A 26,434-nucleotide genomic window follows, 5' to 3' on the forward strand; every position below is an offset into this window, starting at 1 on the left:
ACATTAACACTGCAGTGAAGTTACTGTGAAACTCCCCTGGTCTCCACACTCTGGCGCCTGTTCCAGTACACTGAGGGAGAATTTAGCACGGCCAATGCACCGAACCAGCGCCTCTTTTGTGGGAGGAAATCGGAGCACCCGGAAGGAACCCACGCAGACTCCGGGCAGACAGTGACCCAAGCTGGGATTTGAACCCAGTCCCTGGTGCTGTGAGACAGGAATGCTAACCACTGTGCCACTGTGCTCCCCATGTGACTCAGTAATGGGGACAGAGAGTAATGAGCAATAATAAAAGTAATTACAACATCTCAGAAAGCTTTTGGAGAACCTTAAAAGGATGGGAAATTTAACTTCAAAGCTTTGCTTGAGTGGGAACTAACATATGTCTGGGGTGATGGTTGAATGGGACTGGAACTTGGAATGGAACAGGGTCCCAAATGAATACTGACGTTGAAATGAATTGTAGAATCCCAGCTGCCGCCTCTATAAATATTCCTCTATTTGGTAACATTAGGCACAAGCAGCTTCATCATGAAGCCAGCAACACTCATTGTAACCAATTGTATGGAGATAACATCTTCAGGAATAAGTGTTTCACAAACTCATTGCAGTTCACCAACATTCGCAAAACAGCATGAAAGTTTGTCTAATTTACTTGAGATATGATTGTGATGAGAATGACGAATTTTCATTCCCAGTGAGAATTCATTTCTAAAACGGTTTCCCTTATTTGTCTTCCACTTTTCAGATGACACTTAATTAGGAGGCACATAAATAGTGTGCATGAAAGACCCGTTTGTTTGTTTTCACCCTCGCCTTAGTGGAGCATAAACTTGTATTAGAACAAAGAACAGTACAGCACAGGAAACAGGCCCTTCGGCCCTCCAAGCCTGTGCCACTCATTGGTCCAACTAGACCATTCGTTTGTATCCTTCCATTCCCAGGCTGCTCATGTGACTATCCAGGTAAGTCTTAAACGATGTCAGCGTGTCTGCCTCCACCACCCTACTTGTCAGCGCATTCCAGGCCCCCACCACACTCTGTGTAAAAAACGTCCCTCTGATATCTGAGTTATACCTCACCCCTCTCACCTTGAGCCCATGACCCCTCGTGATCGTCACCTCCGACCGCGGAAAAAGCTTCTCACTGTTCACCCTATCTATACCCCTCATAATCTTGTACACCTCTATTAGGTCTCCCCTCATTCTCCGTCTTTCCAGGGAGAACAAGCCCAGTTTACCCAATCTCTCCTCATAGTTAAGACCCTCCATACCAGGCAACATCCTGGTAAACCTTCTCTGCACTCTCTCTAAAGCCTCCACATCCTTCTGGTAGTGCAGCAACCAGAACTGGACGCAGTACTCCAAATGTGGCCTAACCAGCGTTCTATACAGCTGCAACATCAGACTCCAGCTTTTATACTCTATATCCCGTCCTATAAAGGCAAGCATACCATATGCCTTCTTCACCACTTTCTCCACCTGTGCTGCTACCTTCAAGGATTTGTGGACTTGCACACCTAGGTCCCTCTGTGTTTCTATACTCTTGATGGCTCTGCCATTTATTGTATAACTCCCCCCTACATTAGTTCTTCCAAAATGCATCACTTCGCATTTATCTGGATTAAATTCCATCTGCCATTTCTCCGCCCAATTTTCCAGCCTATCTATATCCTGCTGTATAGTCCGACACTGTTCATTGCTATCCGCAAGTCCAGCCATCTTCGTGTCATCCGACACTGGACACTGACATTAGCTGGAGTATAGAAGATTAAGGAGTGATCTAATTGAGGGGTTAAAAATTATTAAGGCATTTGATAGAATAGACACAGTCCAGAACAAAGAGGTATATTAATATTAAAGCTGGGCATACAAATGGTATTGGAAACCAAGAACTCTTTCCTAAAGGGCTCCGACAATTAATACTTCCAAAACTGAGACCGTATTTTGTTAGGTAAAATCTAAAATCTGCCTCTTTGGCCAAGCTTTTGAGTATCTCCTTATGTAATTGATTTGATTTATTATTGTCACATGTATTCATATACAGTGAATAGTATTGTTACTTGCGCAATGCAGACAAAGCAAAGAAGCAAAGGAGAGAGTGCATAATGAAGCATTAGTCATAGCTAGGATATAAAGAAAGATCAACTTAGTGCGAGGGGGTCCATTCAAAAGTCTGATGGCAGCAGGGAAGAAGCTGTTCTTGAGTCAGTTGGTATGTGACCAAAGACTTTTGCATCTTTTTCCCGACGGAAGATGGTGGAAGAGAGAATGTCTGGGGTGCATGGGGTCCTTAATTATGCTGGCTGCTTTTCATTGGATGGGAGGCTGGTTTGCGTAATGGACTACCCTTTGTAGTTTCTTGCAGTCTTGGGCAAAGCAGGAGCCATACCAAGCTGTGATACAACCAGAGAGAATGCTTTCTATGGTGCATCTGTAAAAGTTGGTGATGTCGTAGCTGACATGCCAAATTTCCTTAGTCTTCTGAGAAAATGGCGATGTTGGTGGGCTTTCTCAACTATAGTGTCGGGATGGGCAGACTAGGACAGGTTGTTGGTGGACGCCATAAAACTTGCAGCTCTCGACCATTTCTACTTCATCCCCATTGATTCAGACGGGGGCATGTTCTCCACTGCGCTTTCTGAAGTCGATGACTTTCTCCTTCATTTTGTTGACATTGAGGGAGAGATTATTGTTGCCGCACCAGTTCACCAGATTCTCTATCTCATTCCTGTACTCTGTCTCGTCATTGTTTGAGATCCGACCCACTATGGTGATGTCATCAGCAAACTTGAAAATTGAGTTGGAGGGGCATTTGGCCGCACAGTTATACGTGTATAAGGAGTACAGTAGGGGGTCATCTGTCATCTGTCTATACAGCAGTCACCTTCCTACAGCAAATGACAAATCAAATTTAAGGGAGTCGATGGCATAGTGGTAATGTCACTGGACTAGTAATCCAGAGGCTCCAGCTAATTAATCTTCTTGGGACATTGGTACAAATCCCACCATGGCAGCCGCTGAAATTTTAATTCATTTAATAACACCTGGAATTGAAAGCTAGTTTCAGTAATGCTGATCATGAAACTGTCATTGATGGTCATAAAAACCCATTAGGTTCACTAATGTCCTGGAGGAAGTCTGCTGATCTGACTCCATTTGACTCCAGACCCACAGCTTTTAACAGTCCTCTGAAGTGGCTGAGTGAGACACTCAGTTCAAGGGCAGTTAAAGACAAATGCTGGCCCAGCCAGCGACATGAAAAAGAAGACAACAAATTCTTTGTCATCCAATTGGATGATTCTTTACCCATTCATCCAGCATCATTTTTTCTCATCGTCAATGCTTATACAAATAATAAATTCAAGTGTTCAAAATAAAATTGAATAAATACCACACATTATTTTAAATTTTCCTTTGATTTCTCTACCTGGCTGCTCACAGTAATGTCAAGAATTTAATGCCCAGAAACTCCAGGATGATCCTGAAAGGTTGTCAACATTAATGATTTGGGATGGCACTCTTATGAAAAAGTGTGGTTGAGGGAATTTGGATCTTTCAGGTTTGGGGATATTAGACTATGGAGGGAATTTGGATCTTTCAGGTTTGGGGATATTAGACTATGGAGGGAATTTGGATCTTTCAGGTTTGGGGATATTAGACTATGGAGGGAATTTGGATCTTTCAGGTTTGGGGATATTAGACTATGGAGGGGAACTTTGATGAAGACTGATCAAAATGTAATTTACTGCACCTCTTTGCAGCCTCGTCAAAATCAGCATTAATGACTAAAGAGTTCATTTAAACAAAATGATTGTGATTTCTTCCTCCCCCCCACTCCCGATCCCTCATTTCTTTTTGCTATCAGTTGCAATAGGAAAATGGCATTAGAATCATCTCCTTCTTGGTGTGGTTAAAAGAAAACTTGGATTTCTGCAGCACATTCCAATATGTTAAGATGTCCTACCAAGCTTTGCAACCAACTTTTTAAATGTAATCACTGGGGTAATATGGGGAAGTGTGTCAGCCAGCTTTTGTATAGCAAGATCCCACAAATAGCCATGATATAATAATTGGGTCATCAATTGGTCTTAGAGGTTTGGCCGAGAAAAAGAAGGAAGCATGGCTCAGGTACAAGCAGCTGGAATCAAGTGATTTCCTGGAAGTGTACTGGGGATACAGGAGTATACTCAAGAAGGAAATTAGGAGGGCAAAAAGGGGGCATGAGGTAGCTTTGGCTGAGAATATTAAGGTGAGTCCAAAAGGATTCTTTAAGAATATTAAAGGAAAAAGAACAACTAGAGAGAGAATAGGTCCCCTCAAGGACCAAAGTGGAACCACAGGAGATGGGCAAAGTTCTCAATTAATATTCCTCTTCTGTGTTTACCGTGGAGAAAGACATGCAGACTTGGGAACCTGGGAAAGTCAGTGGCGATATATTGGGGACAGTTTGCATTACAGTAGAGGAGGTGATGGACCTTTAAAATGTATTAGGGTGGATAAATCTGGCCCTGACCAGGTATATCCAGGAACACTGCATGAGGCTAGAGAAGAATTTGCGGGAGCCCTGGTTGAGATGTTTGCCTCATCGTTAGCCACGGATGAGGTACCAGAAGATTGGAAGGGAGCAAATGGTGTGCCCTGATTTAAGAAGGGCTGCAAAGAAAAATCAGGAAATTATAGACCAGTAAGCCTAACATCTGTGGTGGGTAAATTACTAGAGAGGATTCTGGAGGGTAAGATATACAGGCATTTGGAAAGACAGGGTTTGATTGGGAGTAGTCAGCAAGGCTTTGTGCATGGGAGATCATGCCTTACAAATTTGTTGGAGTATCTTTGATGAAGTGACCAGGAAGGTTGATAAGGGCAGAGTCCAGCTTTGACAAAGGGTCATCTGGACTCGAAGCGTCACCTCTTTTCTCTTGTTACCTGCTGAGATTTTCCAGCATTTTCTCTTTTGGTTTCAGATTCCAGCATCCGCAGTAATTTGCTTTTATCCAGTAGTCTATATGGATTTCAGTAAGGCCTTTGAAAAAGTTCCACATGGTAGGCTGCTCTGGAAAGTTAGATCACATGGAATCCAGGGAGAGCTGGCAAATTGGATATACAGTTGACTTGATGGTAGGAAGCAGAGGGTAATGGTGGAAGGATGCTTGTCAGACTGGAGGCCTGTGATTAGTGGTGTGCCTCAGGGGTCAGTGCTGGGCCCATTGCTGTTTGTAATCTATATCAATGATTTGGATGAGAATGTACAAGGCATGATCAGTAAGTTTGCAGATGACACTAAAATAGGTGGTATTATAGACAATGAGGAAGGTTATCAAAAATTGCAGCAGGATCTTGATCAGCTGGGAAAGAGGGCCGAGAAATGGCAAATGGAGTTCAATACAGATAGGTGTTGCATTTTGGAAAGTCAAATTGAGGTAAGACTTTCATGGTAAATGTTATGACCTTAGGGAGTATCCTGGAACAGTGGGACCTTGGAGTTCAGGTGCACGGTGCTCTAAAGGTGGAATCACAGGTAGATAGGGCAGTGAAGAAGGCATTTGGCATGCTAGCCTTCATCAGTCAGGGCATTGGGTATAGAAGTTGGGAAGTTATGTTGCAGTTGTGCAGGACGTTGGTGAGGTTGCACCTGAAGTGTTGTGTTCAGTTTTGGTCGCCTTGCTATAGGAAAGAAGTTATTAAACTGGAGAGACAGCAGAAGAGAATTACAAGGATGTTGGCAGGACTCAAGGGACTGAGTTATAGGGAGAGGTTGGACAGGCTAGGACAAAAAAGCATAGGGGACTGAGGGATGATCTTTTCGAGGTGTATAAGATCGTGAGAGGTGTGGATAGGGTGAATGCTCTCAGTGTTTTTCCCAGGGTTGGGAATCAAGAACTCGAGGGCATAAGTTTAAGTTAAAAGGGGAAATAATTAATGGGAACCTGAAGAGCAACTTTTTACATAGAGGGTGGTACGTATGTGGAATGAGCTGCTGGAGGAAGTAGTTGAGGCAGGGACATTGACAACATTTAAAAGGCATTTGAACAGATACATACATAGGAAAGGTTTAGAGGGATATGGGCCAAATGCAGGTAAATGGGGTTAGCTTAGATGGGCATGGACCAGTTTGGGCCGAAGGGCCTGTCTCCGTGCCGTAGATTCAATGATTCTTGAATCATAGAATCCCTACAGTGCAGGTAAATTGTGGGATAGATGTTGGTCAGGAAACTTTTACACCCAGTTGAGAAGGCAGGTAAGGCCTTTGTTAAATGTTTCATCTGAAAAATGGCACCTCCAACAGTGCAGCACTCCCTCAATACTCCACTGAAGTGTCAGCCCAGATTTTGTGCTCAATCTCACTTAAGGCCGTTTTCTGAATTTATGTGTACTTTAAGTGTAAAGGCTGAACTGTCTAAAATTCTGGCGGGAAGCCTTATCCAGCCTCTTTACTGAGGCAACTTTTAGTTAAGCAAAAATTCAAGTATTGTTGATCAGACCCTAATGGAAATTTTCAAATGTGTTAGCAATAAATGATGGTTTTAACGGAAAAAAAACAAGGTTTGTGAAGTTTCTTGGGGGAAAAAGTTAAAAATAAAATCATGTGGAGACAAAAGGACAATTCCCCAAGTTTAATCGTAAAACCAACTTTGCACCAATGTTTATCCAGTCTTCACAGGCAAACATCAGATTTCTTGATTCAATGTTTCTGAGTTGATGTTGGAGAGTTCTGAGGTGGGACTTTCCCAGATTCTCGATGTGTTTTTATTATTTTACAGAGTGACGCTAGTGTTGTGGAGAGAGGGGGAAGGCTGTGAGTGGGGGAAGGGCCTGCTCATTGGAATATGAAGGCAGCCATGTTAGCTGCTGCCTGAGCCAACGTCACGGAGCAGGGGGAAGAGAGAGAGAGAGAGAGAGGCCGCAGCGGGACGGGAGAGGCGCCCACATAATCCGCATCCATCCGCTGCCTCAGCTTGCTGATAGAGTGCTGGGCACCGTACGGCCAGTATCATGAGCGGCGGTACTCCTTACATCGGCAGTAAAATCAGCCTTATCTCCAAGGCAGAGATCCGATATGAAGGGATTTTGTACACCATCGACACCGAGAACTCCACCGTCGCTTTAGCCAAAGGTAAATGGCGCAGAGCGGGAGGCGCCGGGCCGAGCAACACCACCCTGCCTTATCCCAATAAATCCTATTTTACAATCATCCCTCACATTTCGATATTTTTTGTCGCAGAAAGGCTAATTCTGTTATTTCAATCCCGGGTAGTTTATTTAAAAACGAATTAAAATGGCGGGGTTTGTCAACAACAGCTCTGTGCTCCCGTGTATTCCATTATATTTCAGTCTGGTTTTTAATTTAATTGTTTTCTTTATTTTATTTGGAGCAAATCTGAATTTTTTCTAAAAAAAAATAAAAACAAAGTGGGCGTTCTGATTGGACACGATAAAGAAGTTGGGTGGGGGTTGGGTGGCTTTAGAGACAACCTGCTATCCACATCACCACAAATCCAAAAAAATCCGCTTTACTCTTCATATAACCCCTCAGCTTTAAAATTAATGGTTTCTGAACTATCCGATTTGTTACTAAAATCAACTGCACGGTTACTATCTGCAGTTCATTGCCCCAAGGGGTCCCTACTTTCTGGTAGTCATCCCTTATTTCATTTTTTGCAATTATAAACACTGCAGGCATCATTTCAAACCAAAATTGTATGTGGAGATTTCTGTGCATAAAGTTCCGAAGTGTTAGTTTACAGTCCCTTGCATTTATCTAGTGATATCGCAATGTCCCAGGTGCTATTTGGGGTTTGTGAGCTCCAGACTACTTTGAAGTTCTACATGTAGAAAGGTTTTTTTTGCCTCAAGTTATTTTTGTCTCATTGGCAAGTCTCTCTTTTCTCCACTTGCTCCTTGTTTTCTTACGAAGAGTAATACCTCAAACTGTTGCATTTTAACTTAATCTGTGCAGATGTTGGATTGTGAAGGCAGTTTCTTGAGCAGTATTTTAGTTTGAATGCAATTAGTACACTATTTGATCACTTGGGTTAAATAGACATCTGCCATCTGTCTTTTATGTTGAGAGGATTTAGTTTAATAGTGATGGTCTTTCGATATACTAACCAGGGAAGCTAGAATGAGTTTTCACATTGGGACCCTTACAAAATGGTAAGATTTTTGTTTTCATAAACAGTTGCAGATAGTCTGTACTCTCCAAGAAAACCTTTCTTTCAATACCTAACTTTGGGTCTTTTGAAGATGGGAACTGGTGACTATCTATTTCATATATGAGCCATAGACACTCAGAAGGATGAAATTCTGTCCATCGAATCTGTGCTGGCTCTCTGCAAGGGCAATTTAGCTAGTCCCACTTTCCTGTCCATTCCTTGCAGATTTTGTCTCTAGATGCTTGTCTAATTTCCCTTTGAAAACCATGATTGAAACTGCTTCCACCATCCTTTCTGGAAGTGCATTCCCGATCAGAGCTACTTGCTGAGTTTCTAGAAAAAGCAAGGTCCTTCTGTCACTGTTGGTTTTTTTGCCAATCGCCTTAACTCTTGTGCCTTCCACCAATAGGAGCATTTTCTCTCTCTCTATACTGTATAGATGTGTCATGACTTTGAACACCTCTGTCAAGTCTCTTCTTAACCTTTTTTTTCTCTAAAGGGAGAATCACCATAGCTTCAGGAATCTATTGTCCTAACTGTTTCTAGTAATGAGGGATTTTATTATCATAAATCTTTTCTGCATCCTATTGAAAGCTGCCTTAAAGTCAGGTGTGCAGAAATGTCTCCAGTTGAGCTGCCCCCAGCACACACTCTCATTCTATCTTTTATTCTTGTTATATGCTTTTAAACTGTAATATGTTCTACAACCTCTCCTTTCCTTCCCTATGAACGGTATGCTTTGTCTGTATAGCACACAAGGAACTACATTTCACAATATACTGATACATGTGATAATCAAATCATCATAATGTTAAATCAACTCACCACCCATGGATGCCTTTTTGTCTGGACTTGCTAATATCATAGAAACTAGAAGCAGAAGTAGGCCATTCAGCCCTTCGAGCCTGCTACGCCATTCATTTTGATCATGGCTGGTCATTGAATTCAATATCCTGCGCACCCCCCTGCCCCACCAATCCCTTGATCCCTTTAGCCATATCTAATTTCTCCTTGAAATCAGACAAGGTTTTGGCCTCAACTACATTCTCTGGTAGTGAATTCCGCACATTCACCACCTCTGGGTGAAGAAATTTCTCCTCACCTCAGTTCTAAAATGTTTACCCTTATCCTCAAACTATGACAACTAGTCTTGGACTCCCCCACCATTGGGAACATTCTTTCTGAATCTACCCTGTTAGAATTCTATAAGTTTCTATGAGATCCCCTCTCACTCTTCTAAACTCCAGTGAATATAATCCTAACTGCCTTAGTCATAGAGGTTTACAGCATGGAATCAGGCCCTTCGGCCCAACTTGTCCATGCCACCCTTTTTTTAAACCCCTAAACTAATCCCAATTGCCCGCATTTGGCAAATATCCCTCTGTACCCATCTTATCCATGTAACTGTCTAAATGCTTTTTAAAAGACAACATTGTACCCGCCTCTACTACTACTTCTGGCAGCTTGTTCCAGACATTCACCACCCTCTGTAAAAATTGCGCCGCTGGACACTTTTGTGTATCTCCCCTCTCACCTTAAACCTATGCCCTCTAGTTTTAGACTCCCCTACTTTTGGGAAAAGATATTGACTATCTGATCTGTGCCCCTCATTATTTTATAGACCTCTATAAGATCACCCCTCAGCCTCCTATGCTCCAGAGAAAAAAATCCCAGTCTATCCAGCCTCTCATTATAACCCAAACCATCAAGTCCCGTTAGCATCCGAGTAAATCTTTTCTGCACTCTTTCTAGTTTAATAATATCCTTCTATAATAGGGTGACCAGAACTACACACAGTATTCCAAGTGTGGCCTTACCAATGTCTTGTACAACTTCAACAAGACGTCCCAACTCCTGTATTCAGTGTTCTGACCGATGAAACCAAGCATGCCGAATGCCGCCTTCACCACTCTGTCCACCTGTGACTTCACTTTCAAGGAGCTATGAACATGTATCCCGAGATCTCTTTGTTCTGTAACTCTCCCCAACGCCCTACCATTAACTAAGTCCTGCCCTGGTTCAATCTACCAAAATGCATCATCTCTGCCTGTCAGCCCACTGGCCCAATTGATCAAGATCCCGTTGCAGTCGGAGATAACTTTCTTCATTGTCCACTATGCCACTAGTCTCTCCTCATATGACAGACCTGCCATCCCAGGAATCAGCCTGGTAAACCTTTGCTGTACTCCTTCCATGGAAGGACATCCTTCCTCATATAAGGACACCAAAGCTGCACACAATACTCCAGATGTGGCCTCACCAGCGCCCTATACAATTGCAGCAAAATATCCCTATACTCAAATCCTCTTACTATGAAGGCCAGCACACTTTTGGGGTGATCTTTTACCCAGAGTCTGAAAGATAGTGTCAGCTACCCCAGCGGTAAATAGTGCTGTCCTCACCAGATTTTAGTTATTGAACACATCTTGACTATGTGCACGCAGTATGACCATATGTAAACAGACAGGTCTGAACTTCAGGCCTCTTGCAAAGGTTCCTGGTAAACTCCGTTTTGAAAACTTATTCACAATTGCTGGATTAAAAATAGCCCATTAATTCACTGATAGTTTGTGACAACTTCCTATTTAATTTGTGATTAATGTATAATTTATTAAGTCCTTGGACTTCGAGTGCTGGTATGAAGGGATAAGTTTTTGATACCTTGTTTTTGAGGCTGGGAAAGCAAAAGGAAACTCCCTACCTTTGCTCAGGTGACCTTGGCTGAGATCAAGTATTTTCTTTTCCCTGTGTGTCTTTTTTTGAGTATTGAGCAGCCACTTAACCTATATACTGAGCATTTGCTGCGAAAATTCTGATATGGGGTAAGTCATCTTTCTGGTATTTATTGATTTTGATTTATTATTGTCACATGTGTTAACATACAGTGAAAAGTATTGTTTCTTGCGCGCTATACAGACAAGGCATACCTTACATAGAGAAGGAAAGGAGAGAGTGCAGAATGTAGTGTTACAGTCATAGCTAGGGTGTAGAAAAGATCAACTTAATGCAAGGTAAGTCCATTCAAAAGTCTGACAGCAGCAGGAAAGAAGCTGTTCTTGAATCGGTTGGTACGTGACCTCAGACTTCTGTATCTTTTTCCCAATGGAAGAAGGTGGAAGAGAGAATGTCCAGGGTGCGTGGGATCCTTAATTATGCTGGCTGCACCTGAAGGAAACCCACGCAGACACAGGGAGAATGTGCAGACTCTGCACAGTCACCTGAGGCCAGAATCAAACCTGGGTCCCAGGTGCTGTGAGGCAGCAGTGCTAACTACCGTAACATTATGCCGCCTCTTTTGTAAAATCAAGCCGAGTCAGCATGGTTTTATCATGTTCTAAATGTCTTGCTGCGTCTTTTTGTTCTCTGCCCAAAGGCAGGTCTGATCCCAAGCACCGGTGAAGCAGGTCCAGCCCAGCTGGACTACGAACCAAACTAAAACCAGTCTGATCCTTCCAACCAACTGGCCCCCTGCCACCAAGACTTTTGAGTGACTGTGGCAACATGCACTTTTACATGCATGTTGTAGCCAGGTATATGGATAGTGAGGGTAGAGGTTCCAAAGTTCACATGGCTGACCAGGAATCTGTTCCAAGTCAGGATAGTGAGTGGCGTGGAAGGGAACTTGCAGGTATTGGTGTTCCCATGTGTCTTAGATTCTTGTCCTTCTCGGTGGTAGTGATCGTGAGTTTGGAGGGTGCTGCCGAGGAACGTTGGTCAGTTGCTGCCGTGCATCTTGGAGATGGCACACACTGCTGCCACTGCATCAACAGTGGGAGACTAAATATTTATTGTGCTAGATTGGGTGCCAAACAAGTAGGCTGCTTTGTCCTGGATGATATCAAGCCTGAATGTGGTTGGAGCGTTCATCCATGCAAGTGGAGAGTATTCTGTTACACTCCTTGTGGCTTGTAGTTGGTGGACAGACTTTGGGGGAGTAAGGAGGTGAGCAACTTGCTGCAGGATTCCTGGCCTCTGACTTGTTCTTGTAGCCACAGTATTTATATGGCTGGGCCAGTTCAGTTTCTGGTCAAGGTAACCACCAGAATGTTGATCATGTGAGATTTGGTGATGGTAATGCCATTGATAATCAAGGGGCGATGATTAGATTCTTTCTTGCTGGAGATGTTCTCATTGCTTGGCAACTGTGTGCTACGAATGTTACTTGCCACTTATCAGCAAGTGGCAAGTCTGAGTATTGTCCAGGTCTTGCTGTTAAAGGACACAGACGACTTGAGCAACTGAGGAGTCGGTAAATGGTGCTGAGCATTGTGTAATCACCTGCAGGCAGTGGTCCTCTGATCTTTATGATGGAAGGAAGGTCATTAATGAGATGATTGGGCTTAGTCAACAACTCTGAGGAACTCCTGCAGAGATGTCCTGGGACTGAGATTGCTGACCTCTTAACAATCACAACTATCTTCCTTTGTGCTGGACTCCAACCAGTGGAGAGTTCTCCCCAGTTCCCATTGCCTCCAGTTTTGCTAGGGCTCCATGATGAGGTCAGGAGCTGAGTGACCCTTGTGGAACCCAAACTGAGTGTCAGTGAGCAGGTTAGTGCTAAGCAAGTGCCACTTGATGGTGCTGGTGACGACACTTTCCATCACTTTGTTGACGTTTGAATATCGACTGGTGGGGTGCTAATTGGCGGGTGACTTAGGCAATTTTCCACATTGTTGAGCAGGTGCCAGTGTGGTAGCTGCAGTGGAACAGCTTGCATAGAGGTGTGACTTGTTCTGGAGCACAAGTCTTCAATACTACTGCCAAAATATTGTTGGGGTCCACAAGTTTTGCAGTATTCAGTACCTTCAAATTGAATGAATCAACTTGGCAGAAGATTGGAGTCTGTGATGCTGGAGTCCTCGGGAAGAGGCCGAGGAGGATCATCCAGTTATTGCTCACATACATTAAATTAGGAACAGGAGTAGGCCCCGTGACCCTGTTCTGTCATTCAGTAAGATCATGACTGATCTGATTGTAACCTCAACTCTATGTTCCTACCAACTCCATATCATCTTTAATCCCTTGCTTATCAAGAATCTATCTAGCTCTGCCTTAAAAATATGTGAAGACTCTGCCTTTATAGGACGGGGCATAGAGTATAAAAGTTGGGGTCTGATGTTGCAGTTATATAGAACGTTGGTTCGGCTGCATCTGGAATACTGCGTCCAGTTCTGGTCGCCACACTACCAGAAGGACGTGGAGGCTTTGGAGAGAGTACAGAGGAGGTTTACCAGGATGTTACCTGGTATGGAGGGGCTTAGTTATGAGGAGAGATTAGGTAAACTGGGGTTGTTCTCCCTGGAAAGACGGAGGATGAGGGGAGACTTAATAGAGGTGTATAAAATTATGAAAGGCATAGATAGGGTGAACGGTGGGAAGCTTTTCCCCAGGTCGGTGGTGACGTTCACGAGGAGTCATAGGTTCAAGGTGAAGGGGGGGAGGTTTAACACAGATATCAGAAGGACATATTTTACACAGAGGGTGGTGGGGGCCTGGAATGCGCTGCCAGGCAAGGTGGTGGAGGTGGACACACTGGGAACATTTAAGACTTATCTAGACAGCCATATGAGCGGAGTGGGAATGGAGGGATACAAAAGAATGGTCTAGTTTGGACCAGGGAGCGGCACGGGCTTGGAGGGCCGAAGGGCCTGTTCCTGTGCTGTATTGTTCTTTGTTCTTTCCTCTGCCTTTTGAGGAGGAGAGTTCCAGAGACTCTCAACCCTCTGGGAGAAAAAAATTATCTTAACCTCTCGCTTAAATGGATGATCCTTTTTAAAACAGTGACTCTTAATTCTAGATTCTCCCACAAGGGGAAACATCCTTTGTACATCCATTCTTTTGACACTCCTCAGGATCTTGTATGTTTATCAGATCACTCTCGCTCTTCTGAGTAAAGATGGCTGCAAATCAGCATTTTTGCACTGATGTGCTGGAATTCCCCATTATTGAGGATGGGGCTATTTTTGGAGCCACCTCCTCCGTTTGTTCAGTTGTCTGCCACCATTCATGACTGGATGTGGCAGGACTGCAGAGCTTAATTCTGATCGGTTTGTCAAGGGGTTTCTTGGCTTTGTCTATCGCATGCTGATTCCGCTGTTTGGCATCCCAAGTAATCCTGTGTTGCAGTTTCACCAGGTTGACACCTCACTTTGAGGCATGCCCTCTTGCACCCTTCATTGAATCAGGGTTGATCCACCAGCCTGATGGTAATGGTAGAGTGAGGGTATGCAAGGCTATGAGGTTGCAGATTGTGATTGTATACATTTCTTCTTCCACTGCTGATGTTCCACAATGATTTAGCATGGTGGTTGTGCCACAGAACACAATGGGGGTACCTTCAGTATGAAGGCAGGACTTCGCCGCCAAAGGAATGCACAGGGGTAACTCCGAATACTTTCATGGTCAGGTGGGACAGGATGAGGCCAAGTGTTTGTTCCTTCACCACCTGCAACTGCCCCAGTCTAGCAGTTATGTCCTTTAGGGCTTGATCAGCTCAGTTAGTGGTGGTGCTAATGAGCCACTGTTGGTGATGGACATTGAAGTCCCCCAACCGAAGTGCATTCTGTGCCCATGTCACACTCCATGCTTCTTCCAACTGCCGTTCAATATGGAGAAGTACTGATTCATCAGCTCAGGTTTGAAGGCAGGTGGTAACCAGCAGGAGGTTTCCGTGGCCACATTTGACCTAATGCCATGAGACTTGATGAGGTCCAAAGTTGACGTTGAGGACTCCCAGGACAACTTCCCAACTGTGCACCACTGTGCCACCATCTTTAGTGGGTCTGTTCTGCCGGTGGGACAGGATGCTGGTGTCTGGAACATTTTCTGTAAAGTATGATTCTGAGAGGATAACTGTCAGCCTGTTGCGTGACTTATCTGAGAGAGAGCTCTCCCAATTTTTGCACAAGCCTCCAGATGTTAGTAAAGAGGACTTGGCAGGGTCGGTTGGGCTGGGGTTCCACTGTCATTTCTGGTACCTCAGTTGATGCCATGTCCATCCAGCTTTATTCTTCAAGATTTCATAGTGGTTTTATATAACAGGTTTGGCTTGCTAGACCATTTTGGAGGGCTGTTGAGAGTCAACTACGTTGTAGCCCAGATCAGTTCAGGATGGCCGATTTCCTTCCCTGAAGGACAATCATGAACCAGTTGGGTTTTTACAACAACTGATAAAGGTTTTGTGGCCATCGTTGGATGAGCTTTTCCAGACGTATTAATTGAATTTAAAATCCACCAGGTGCTGTAGTGGATTTGAACTTTTGTGGCCAGAGCATTAGTCTGGGCCTCACCCCGTCTCCCCCAAAAACGTCTGCTGCTATCTTTCTTTTAACCTGTTTTCCCAGCAAAACCTGGTCAATATTCAGGCTGCTAAGTGGCATGTAAGCTGGCAGTTGTGCCAGGTAATGACATCTCCAACAAGAGAGATCCTAATTATGCCTGCTATCCAGTGACATTACTGTCACTGATTTCTCACACCATCAGCACCCTGACCAGAAACTGAACTGGACCAGTCATATAAATGTTGTTGCTACAAGAACAAATCAGAAGTTTGGAAGGCTGCAGTGAATAATTCAGGTATTTTCCAAATCCTGTTCACAATCTACAAGGCACAGGTCAGGAGTGTACTGCAGTACTCTCCTTGCCTGGTTGAGTGCAACTCCGCTAACGTTCAAGAAGCTTGACGCATCCAGGACAAAATAGCCAGCTTAATTTGCAACACATCTGCCACCATAAAAATTTGCTCCCTGCATCACTGACACACAGTGGCAGCAGGTGTCCTTTGTACAAGATGCATTGCAGTATTTTGCCAAGGTGCCTTTGACAGCATCTTCCAAATGCATTACCTTCTAGAAGAACAATGGCAGCAGTCACGTGGAAACCTGATGTGCAAGTTCCTGATTTGGAAGTATATTGCAATTTGTTGATTGTCATGCTGTCAAAATCCTGGAATGATGTGGAGGCTTTTGCTACCAAATAAACCTGTTGGACTTTAACCTGGTGTTGTTAAACTTCTTACTGTGTTAAAATCCTGGAATGCCATTTCTAACAGCACAGTAGGTGTACCTACAAACACATGGATGGCATTGGTTGAAGATGGCAGCTCAGCACCATCTTAAAGGCATTGAGGGATGAGCAATAAATGCTGGCCATGATTGCTCTGCTCACATCCTACGAAAAATTTAAAAAGAGGCATGTCATTTGAGTTAGCACCGTCTTCAGATCCAATAGTCCTACCCAGCAGCTACCCATCTCTACAAGTAGAGTAATTAAAAGAATTCCTTTGATGATTGACGATAGTGTTTTATGATGAGGCTTAAAGGAATATTAAATCATCCTTCAAGCGGTTTGCAACTTTTAAGTGCTTAAACTGCAGAATGGTTGCCACTACACAGTAGGAGGTCAGGCACACGAGTGTTTATAAGGGTTATTCTAGATGCTGAGATCTGAAATTACTGTTCTGTTGAGAGGAAAGTACTCTGCTGGAAGGAGGAAGAATTTTAATGGAAGACATCTTGAGTTAGAGCCAGAGGAAAGTAATGGTGCAGAAAGTGGCAATTCAGCCCATGTCTAGACAGGCTGAAAAAACTAGTCACTCATTTTAATTCCACTTTCCAGCACCTGGTCTGCAACCTTGCAGGTTACAGCACCCCAGGTGCAGATCCAGGTACCCTTTAAATGAATTGTGTGCTTCGGCCTCTGCCACCAACTTAGGCAGCGAATTTCAGACACCCACCGCTCTCTGGGAAAAGGCTATTCTTCATGTCACCTCTAATCCTTCTACCAAACCCCTGGTAATTGATCCTCAGTTAGGGGAAGCAAGTCTCTCCTGTCGACACTGTCGAGGCCCCCTCATAATTTTGCACACCTCAATTAGGTCACCCCAGTTGCCTCTGTTCTGAGGAAAGGAACCCTAGTGTAACCAATCTCTCCCCATAGTTGCAATTTTCAAGTCCTAACAACATTCTTGTAATTCCCCTCTGCATTCTTTCCAGAACAATTTTGTCCTTTCTGTCACGTGGTGACTGGAGCTGAAAACAACTCGAGCTCTGGCCTAACCAGTGTTTTATACAGTTCCATCGTTACATTTCCTGCCTTTATATAGCTATCGAATCCATAATTATATCAATGGTTTGGCTGAGTGGACAGAGAAGTGGTAAATGGAACAAAAACGGAAAATGCTGCAAAATCTCAGCAGGTCTGGGCAGCATCTGTGGGGAGAGAATAGAGCCAACATCTCGAGTCCAGATGACCCTTCTTCAGAGCTTCGTGGTAAATGGAATTCAATCGGGAAAAGTGTGAGGTAATGCATTTGGGAGGGCAGGCGGAGCCAGGGAATACTCAGTAAATGAGAGGATATTGAGAGAGGTAGAGGAAGTGAGAGCTTGGAGTACATGTCCACAAGTCCCTGAAGGTGGTGTGAACAAGGTGGTCAAGAAAGCACTGCACTGGTTCCAACACCTAATATTTGCTCGTGTCTGCTTAACTCATAATAGTAGCATACTTTAGGTGTAATCTGACCAGAGCCATAGACAAGTTGATTTTTTTTTCATATAACTTATTTCATCTGTTTATAGGTTACACCTGTGGTGTTGATGCTCCAGCATGTTGTACTTGATCTTAAAGCAAAAATTATTGCCTTTTGTCCTTTTTTTCATTCACTGGTAACTGCTTACAAGCAACTTTTATCTTACTTTTACTCTCTTTCTCCAAACTAAGCTTTGAATCTGTTTGTTGTACGGTGTGATTATCGCTTTCTCCTCCCACTTGCAATTAACTAGAAGTTTACAATGCAAAGTGGCTCCCAATGTTTTCCCACCACCAGAGGCAAACGTACAGTAAAGTTATGTTCTGATTAAAAAAAAATTAGGGAATATAAATTGAGTGAGGAGGATGCAAGGTGGCTTCAGGGGGACTTGGACATTGAAGTGAATGGGCCAGAAAATGGCAGATGGAATATGATTTGAATAAGTGTGAAGTTATCCACTTTGGGAGAAAAAACAGGCAGAGTATTTCTTAAATGGTGGGGTGTTCGGCAGTGCAGATGTCCAAAGGAACATGTGCATCCTTGTTCACGACTCACTGAAAGCTAGCATGCAGGAGCAGCAGAAAGACAAGCAAAGTTGTTGACCTTTGTTACAAGTACAGACAAGTTGTTTTGCTGCAATTCTGTAGAGCCTTGATGAGGCTCTATACAAAATACACCTGGTGTATTTTGTGCCGTTTTGATCTGTTTCTTAGGAAGAATATACTTGCCATCGAGGGAATGCAGAGGTGATTCACCAGACTGGGATGGCGGGATTGTCCGATGAGACATGCTCTGTATTCGCTGCACTTTTGAAGAATGAGAGGAAATCTCATTGAAACTTACAAAATTCTTCCAAGGCTTGTCGGGGTAGATGTGGACAGTCCCCTGCTGGTGTGTCTAGAACCAGGGGACACAGTCGCAGAATAAGGGGCAGGCCATTAAAGACTTGAGATGAGGAGGTGATTTCTTTACTGAGGGTGATGAATCTTTGGAATTCTCTACCCCAGAGGGCTGTGAAAGCTCAATCATTGAGCACGTTCAAGACAGAAATGAACAGATTTCTGTATTCTTAACATCAAGAGATATAGGGATAGTACGGAAAGGTGGCATTGAAGTTGATGATCAAGCATGATCGAATTGAATGGTGGAGCAGGCTCACTGGGCCAAATGGCCTACTCTTGCTCCTATGTTGCTTAAAGATTGGCAGTCCACTGATCGGGAGATGGAATGGGAAAGGTGAAATCCAGTCTGATATGCAGCGGGTGGGACAGAATCCATTCCAATATGGAGACAGTGCTGCATTGTCTGAATTGTTGACCTAAGAGGCGATATCAACCCTGTCAGTTGCCATGATTCAGCTAGATATTGGGTAATTTTAGTTCTGTTGATTGAGCTTTTACTGTGCAGATTAGCTACAAGATTTTCATAAATAAAACCCAGTAACTCATTGTTTCCACTTATGAAATGCATTGAAATATTGCTCACTTTTTTATGTGTTGGGAGTAGAGCTTTTAATTTACTCTGCATTATCTTGTTTTTGAAGTGATGTTCTGGGTTGTATTCAATATCCTGTACAGCCCTTGTCAAGCTGCAGGTACCAGAACTTGCCTCAGTTACTCCCCACACTTCATTCACCCCTTGCTTGGGGCCATTGTTGCCTTATCTTCAAGAGTGGACTGGCTGGTATAAAGTTGCATCCTTGTTCATGTGCACCGGAGCTTCATGATGATGATTGATGTAAGCAGAGACATAAAATTCTGTTTTTTCAAAGTAGCTTGGAAATTTTTATTGAGGTGTATATAAGAGAAGAATAAGTGCTTTTCTGCCTCTGTCAAGGGGGATCAGATTTAGTTTTTGTCTTTTGCACCATAGAATCATAACCATATGGTAGAGGTGCTTAATGAGTATTTTGCCTCGGTTTTCACAGAGGAGAAGGACCTGGGTGGATGTACTGCGGGCTTGCGGTGGACTGAAAAAATTGAGTATGTGGACTTTAACAAAGAGGTTGTGCTGGAATCTTTGAATGGCATCAAGATAGATAAGTCACCGGGTCTGGATGGGATATACCCCAGGTTACTGTGGGAGGCGAGGGAAGAGATTGCAGAGCCTCTGGCGATGATCTTTGTGTCGTCGATGGAGACCGGGGGAGGTGCCGGAGGATTGCGGATGTGGTTCCTATTTTCAAGAAGGGGAATAGGGATAGCCCAGGAAATTACTGACCGGTGAGTCTAACCTCAGTGGTTGGTAAGCTGATGGAGAAGATCCTGAGGGACAGGATTTATGAGCATTTAGAGAGGTTTAGTATGCTCAAGAATACTCAGCATAGCTTTGTCAAAGGCAGATCCTGCCTTACAAGCCTGGTGGAGTTCTTCGAAAATGTGACTAAATACATTGACGAAGGGAAAGCGGTAGATGTGGTTTATATGGATTTTAGCAAGGCGTTCGATAAGGTTCCCCATGCAAGGCTTCTAGAAAAAGTGAGAGGGCATGGGATCCAAGGGGCTGCTGCCCGGTGGATCCAGAACTGGCTTGCCCAAAGGAGGCAGAGAGTGTGTATAGATGGGTCTTTTCTAAATGGAGGTCGGTCACCAGGGATCTGTTCTGGGACCCTTGCTGTTTGTCATTTTCATAAATGACCTGGATGAGGAAGTGGAGGGATGGGTTGGTAAGTTTGCCGACGACACGAAGGTTGGTGGGGTTGTGGATAGTCTGGAGGGATGTCAGAAGTTACAGAGGGACATAGATAGGATGCAAGACTGGGCGGAGAAGTGGCAGATGGACTTCAACCCAGATAAATGCGTAGTGGTCCATTTTGGCAGGTCAAATGGGATGAAGGAGTACAATATAAAGGGAAAGACTCTTAGTACTGTGGAGGATCGGAAGGACCTTGGGGTCCGGGTCCATAGGACTCTAAAATCGGCATTGCAGGTGGAGGAGGTGGTTAAGAAGGCGTATGGTGTGCTGGCCTTTATCAATCAAGGGATTGAGTTTAGGAGTCCGGGGATAATGATGCAGCTATATAAGACCCTCGTCAGACCCCACTTGGAGTACTGTGCTCAGTTCTGGTCGCCTCATTACAGGAAGGATGTGGAAAAGATTGAAAGGGTGCAGAGGAGATTTACAAGGATGTTGCCTGGATTGAGTGGCATTCCTTATGAGGATAGGCTGAGGGAGCTCGGTCTTTTCTCCTTGGAGAGACATAGGATGAGAGGAGACCTAATAGAGGTATATAAGATGTTGAGAGGCATAGATCGGGTGGACTCTGAGGCTTTTTCCCAGGGTGGAAATGGCTGCTACAAGAGGACACAGGTTTAAGGTGCTGGGGGGGGTAGGTACAGGGGAAATGTGAGGGGGAGGTTTTTCACACAGAGGGTGGTGGCGAGTGGAATCGGCTGCCGTCAGTGGTGGTGGAGGCAAACTCAATGGGGTCTTTTAAGAGACTCCTGGATGAGTATATGGGACTTAATAGGATGGAGGGATATCGGTAGGCCTCAAAGGTAGGGATATGTTCGGCACAACTTGTGGGGCCGAAGGGCCTGTTTTGTGCTGTAGTTTTTCTATGTTTCTATATTTCTATAAGACAGGGGCAGAATTAGGCCACTCGGCCCATCGAATCTGCTCCACCATTCAATCATGGCTGATATTTTTCTCATCCCCATTCTCTTGCCTTTTCCCCATAATCCCTGATCTCCTTGTTAATCAAGAACCTATCTATCTCTGTCTTAAAGACACTCAATGACCTGGCCTCCACAGCCTTCTGCAGCAAAGAGTTCCACAGATTTACCACTCTCTGGCTGAAGAAATTCCTCCTCAACTCTGTTTTAAAGGATCGTCCCTTTAGCCTGAGGTTGTGCCCTATGGTTCTAGTTTTTCCTACGAGTGGAAACATCCTCTCCATGTCCACTCTATCCAGATCTCGCAGTATCCTGTAAGTTTCAACAAGATCTCCCACCCACCCTTCATCCTTCCAAACTCCGAGTACTGGGGTGCTTCAGGTGCCGGGTTTTAGATGTTTCAGGAAGGACAGGGAGGGAGGCAAGAGAGGGGGGGGGAGTGGCACTGTTGATCAGGGATAGTGTCACGGCTGTAGAGAAGGTGGACGCCGTGGAGGGATTGACTATGGAGTCTCTGTGGGTGGAGGTTAGGAACAGGAAGGGGTCGGTAACGTTGCTGGGTGTTTTCTATAGGCCGCCCAATAGTAACAGAGATGTTGAGGAGCAGATGGGGAAACAGATCCTGGAGAGATGTAGGAATAACAGAGTTGTCGTGATGGGAGATTTTAATTTCCCAAACATAGATTGGAATATCCCTAGGGCTAGGGGTTTGGATGGAGAGGAGTTTGTTAGGTGTGTCCAGGAGAGTTTCCTGACACAGTATGTGGATAAGCCTACTAGAGGAGAGGCTGTACTTGATCTGGTGCTGGCTAATGAACCTGGACAGGTGGAGGATCTCTCGGTGGGTGAGCATCTTGGGGATAGCGATCATAATTCTATCTCCTTCACGATAGCATTGGAAAGAGATAGGATCAGGCAGGCTAGGAAAGTGTTTCTCTGGAGTAAAGGGAAATACAGTGTCATCAGGGAGGAAATTAGACGGGTAAATTGGAAGGAGGCATTCTTGGGGAAAAGTACCGAAGGAAAGTGGAGGATTTTCAAGGAATGTTTGTCTGGAGCTCTGCATGACAACGTTCCGATGAGACAGGGGGGTGTTGGTAGGGTACGGGAACCGTGGTGCACGAAGGTTGTGATGAACCTGGTGAATAAGAAAAGAGAGGCGTACAGAAGGTTCAGAGAGCTAGGAGGTGTTAAGGATTTAGAGGAGTATACGGGATGGAGGAAGGAGCTTAAGAAGGAAATTAGGAGAGCGAGAAGGGGTCATGAGAAGGCCTTGGCGGGTAAGATTAAGGAGAACCCCAAGGCTTTCTACAAATATGTCAAGAGTAAAAGGATGAGATGTGAAGGCATAGGACCCTTAAAAGGTGAAGGGGGAAAAGTTTGTGCGGAACCGTTAGAAATGGCGGAGCTGCTTAATGAATACTTTACCTCGGTATTCACGGTGGAAAGGGATCTGGGTGGTTGTACTGCTGGTTTGCGGTGGACAGAAAGGATCGAGCATGTGGACATAAAGAAAGAGGATGTGTTGGAACTATTGAATGGCATCAAGGTTGGTAAGTCGCCGGGACCGGATGGGATGTACCCCAGGTTACTGTGGGAGGCGAGGGAGGAGATTGCGGAGCCTTTGGCGATGATCTTTGCATCGTCGATGGAGACGGGAGAGGTTCCGGAGGATTGGAGGATTGCAGATGTGGTCCCTATATTCAAGAAAGGGAACAGGGACAGCCCGGGAAATTACCGACCGGTGAGTCTAACCTCAGTGGTTGGTAAGTTGATGGAGAGGATCCTGAGAGACAGGATTTATGATCATCTAGAGAAGTTTAGTATGATCAAAAGTAGTCAGCACGGCTTTGTCAAGGGCAGGTCGTGCCTTACGAGCCTGGTTGAGTTCTTTGAAAATGTGACCAAACACATTGACGAAGGAAGAGCGGTGGATGTGGTCTATATGGACTTCAGCAAGGCGTTCGATAAGGTCCCCCATGCAAGACTTCTTGAGAAAGTGAGAGGGCATGGGATCCAAGGGGCTGTTGCCTTGTGGATCCAGAACTGGCTTGCCTGCAGAAGGCAGAGAGTGGCTGTGGAGGGGTCTTTCTCTGCATGGCGGTCAGTGACCAGTGGAGTGCCCCAGGGATCTGTTCTGGGACCCTTGCTGTTTGTCATTTTCATAAATGACCTGGATGAGGAAGTGGAGGGATGGGTTGGTAAGTTTGCTGACGACACCAAGGTAGGTGGTGTTGTGGATAGTTTGGAGGGATGTCAGAAGTTGCAGCGAGACATAGATAGAATGCAAGACTGGGCGGAGAAGTGGCAGATGGACTTCAACCCGGATAAGTGTGTGGTGATCCATTTTGGCAGATCCAATGGGATGAAGCAGCAGTATAATATGAAGGGTACCATTCTTAGCAGTGTAGAGGATCAGAAGGACCTTGGGGTCCGGGTCCATAGGACTCTTAAATCGGCCTCGCAGGTGGAGGATGCGGTCAAGAAGGCGTACGGCGTACTGGCCTTCATTAATCGAGGGATTGAGTTTAGGAGTCGGGAGATAATGCTGCAGCTTTATAGGACCCTGGTTAGACCCCACTTGGAGTACTGCGCGCAGTTCTGGTCACCTCATTACAGGAAAGATGTTGAAGCCATTGAAAGGGTGCAGAGGAGATTTACAAGGATGTTGCCTGGATTGGGGGGCATGCCTTATGAGGATAGGTTGAGGGAGCTTGGTCTCTTCTCCCTGGAGAGACGAAGGATGAGAGGTGACCTGATAGAGGTTTACAAGATGTTGAGAGGTCTGGATAGGGTAGACTCTCAGAGGCTATTTCCAAGGGCTGAAATGGTTGCTACGAGAGGACACAGGTTTAAGGTGCTGGGGGGTAGGTACAGAGGAGATGTCAGGGGTAAGTTTTTCACTCAGAGGGTGGTGGGTGAGTGGAATCGGCTGACGTCGGTGGTGGTGGAGGCAAACTCGTTGGGATCTTTTAAGAGACTTCTGGATGAGTACATGGGATTTAATGGGATTGAGGGCTATAGATAGGCCTAGAGGTGGGGATGTGATCGGCGCAACCTGTGGGCCGAAGGGCCTGTTTGTGCTGTGGCTTTCTATGTTCTATGTTCTACAAACCCAGAGTCCTCAACCGTTCCTCATACGACAAGCTCTTCATTCCAGGGATCATTCTTGTGAACCTCCTCTGGACCCTTTAAGTTAACCATTAGATCCATCAAGTCCACGCTAGCTCATTGTAAAATATTTCAATTGTGCTTTTGCCTGCTCTATCCTCGTAGGCCTGGAAAATTAATTTACCTCAAATGCCCAATTCATTTCCCATTGGAAATTATTGACACATCTCTGCCTCCACCACCTTCCTCGGCAGAGAGTCCCAGATCATTGTCAATCATGGCATATCGTAGATCCCCTACAGTGCAGAAGGAGGCCATTCAGCACGTTGGGTTTGCAGCGACAACAATCCAGGTCTACCTCTAACCCCACTTATCTACCCTGCTAATTCCCCTGACCGTAAGGGTCAGTTTAGCATGGCCAATTCACCTAACTTGCACATTTTTGGACTGTGGGAGGAAACTGGAGCACCATGCAGACACGGGGAAAACGTGTAAACTCCACAGAAACAGTGACTTGAGGGCGGAATTGAACCCGGATCCCTGGCGTTGTGAGGCAGCAATGTTTAAATTTATTTATTATTGTCACAAGTAGGCTTACATTAACACTACAATGAAGTTACTGTGAAAATCCCCGAGTCGCCATACTCTGGCGTCTGTTCGGGTACGCTGAGGGAGAATTTAGCATGGCCAATCCACCTAACCAGCACATCTTTCGAACTGTGGGAGGAAACTGGAGCATCTGGAGGAAACCAACGCAGACACTGGGAGAAAGTGCAGACTCCACACAGACAGTGACCCAAGCCAGGAATTGAACCCGTGTCCCTGGAGCTGTGAGACAGCAGTGCTAACCACTGTGCTACCCTCAAAACCGTAAATCGGTGCCTTGCACCATTGGCTGTTACAAACAGCTTTTATTTGTCTACCTTATCCGAACCTGTCATAATGTTGTACCTCTCTATCAGATGTCCTGTTAACCTCCTTTGCTCCAAGGCGAAGAACATAGTCTTTCCAACCTAACCTTAAATAAGTTAAGATAAAATCCCTCATCCTGGAACCATTCTGATCAATCTCTTACATTCTGTCAGTGATTCTCGCGTCTTTCCTAAAGTGTGGTGATCAGAATTACATGCAGTTTTGGCCTAACAAGAAGTTAATAATGTAAGGTTCATCACAACTTCCCCGTTTTTGTACTCAATATCTCTGAAGCCCAAGATTCCATATGCTTTGCAAACTGCCCTCTCAATATGTCCTCCACCTTCAAAAATCTTGTATAGAAACCCCCAGGTCCCTCTGTCCTTCCACAGTTGCTCTTCTTTACAACTGTGCCATTTAGTTCATATTGTCCCCCCTTTCTGTCAAAATGCACCACCTCTCACTTCTGTATTAAATTCCATTTGTTTGCCAATTCTGCCAACTTATCGATGTCCCTTTGCAGTCGATTGCCATCATTCTTGCTGTCTTGTACTTTGATTTTTGTTCGGGCTGTTCCCCCTCCTTTTGGGGAGCTGCCCCTTTTACTTTGTCCTGACTTAATTTGAGTTTGTTTATTCGGTTTGACCTTAAAAGAGGCCACACCTCCCAAGTTTAGAATCATAAGCAAACTTCATATTGCTCTATGCATCAGGTAATAGTAGGTAAAAATATAGCTTGATAAATTAAGGCAGTGTGTGGATGTCTGCTGAGGACAACATCAGGCTTGGAAGAGTTTCAGTAGCTTGTTTGCAGTACAGTAGCTGCTACTGACTAGTTGGACCAGAGGTTTTAAATGAGGAGCTCTGAAGGTATTCGGTCACATCAGAGATCTCTTTAAAGACAGAATTATTGTTAAGCAGTTAGCCATCTTGCATATTGCCCTAATTTAGCTGCAATTTCTGCCTCTCCTGTTCCTGTACAGAACTTGATACTGTCTGCCCCTGTGTTGCCTCATGCATATAGAATAGTCAGTTGGAAGCAGTATCAATGGAAGTCCAAACCCAGAAAAAGTCATGAAGTCATTTTAATCTGACCACCTGATCAACTGCCCATTTG

The 26,434-nt window shown here is 44.7% G+C and overlaps 1 protein-coding gene across 1 annotated transcript in view; it reads left to right on the top strand.

Moving 5' to 3' along the window:
* Positions 1-6,796: 6,796 nt before the first annotated feature.
* lsm14ab (LSM14A mRNA processing body assembly factor b) overlaps positions 6,797-26,434 on the top strand; it is a 101,237-nt gene continuing 81,599 nt past the window's right edge. The window contains exon 1 of the mRNA XM_078210528.1: positions 6,797-7,116. Coding sequence (XP_078066654.1) covers positions 6,996-7,116 — 121 coding nt within the window. The 5' untranslated portion in view covers positions 6,797-6,995. The remainder of the gene's footprint in view (positions 7,117-26,434) is intronic.

Source organism: Mustelus asterias, chromosome 4 (genome assembly GCF_964213995.1).
Source record: "Mustelus asterias chromosome 4, sMusAst1.hap1.1, whole genome shotgun sequence".
NCBI classification, from domain to species: Eukaryota; Metazoa; Chordata; class Chondrichthyes; order Carcharhiniformes; family Triakidae; genus Mustelus; species Mustelus asterias.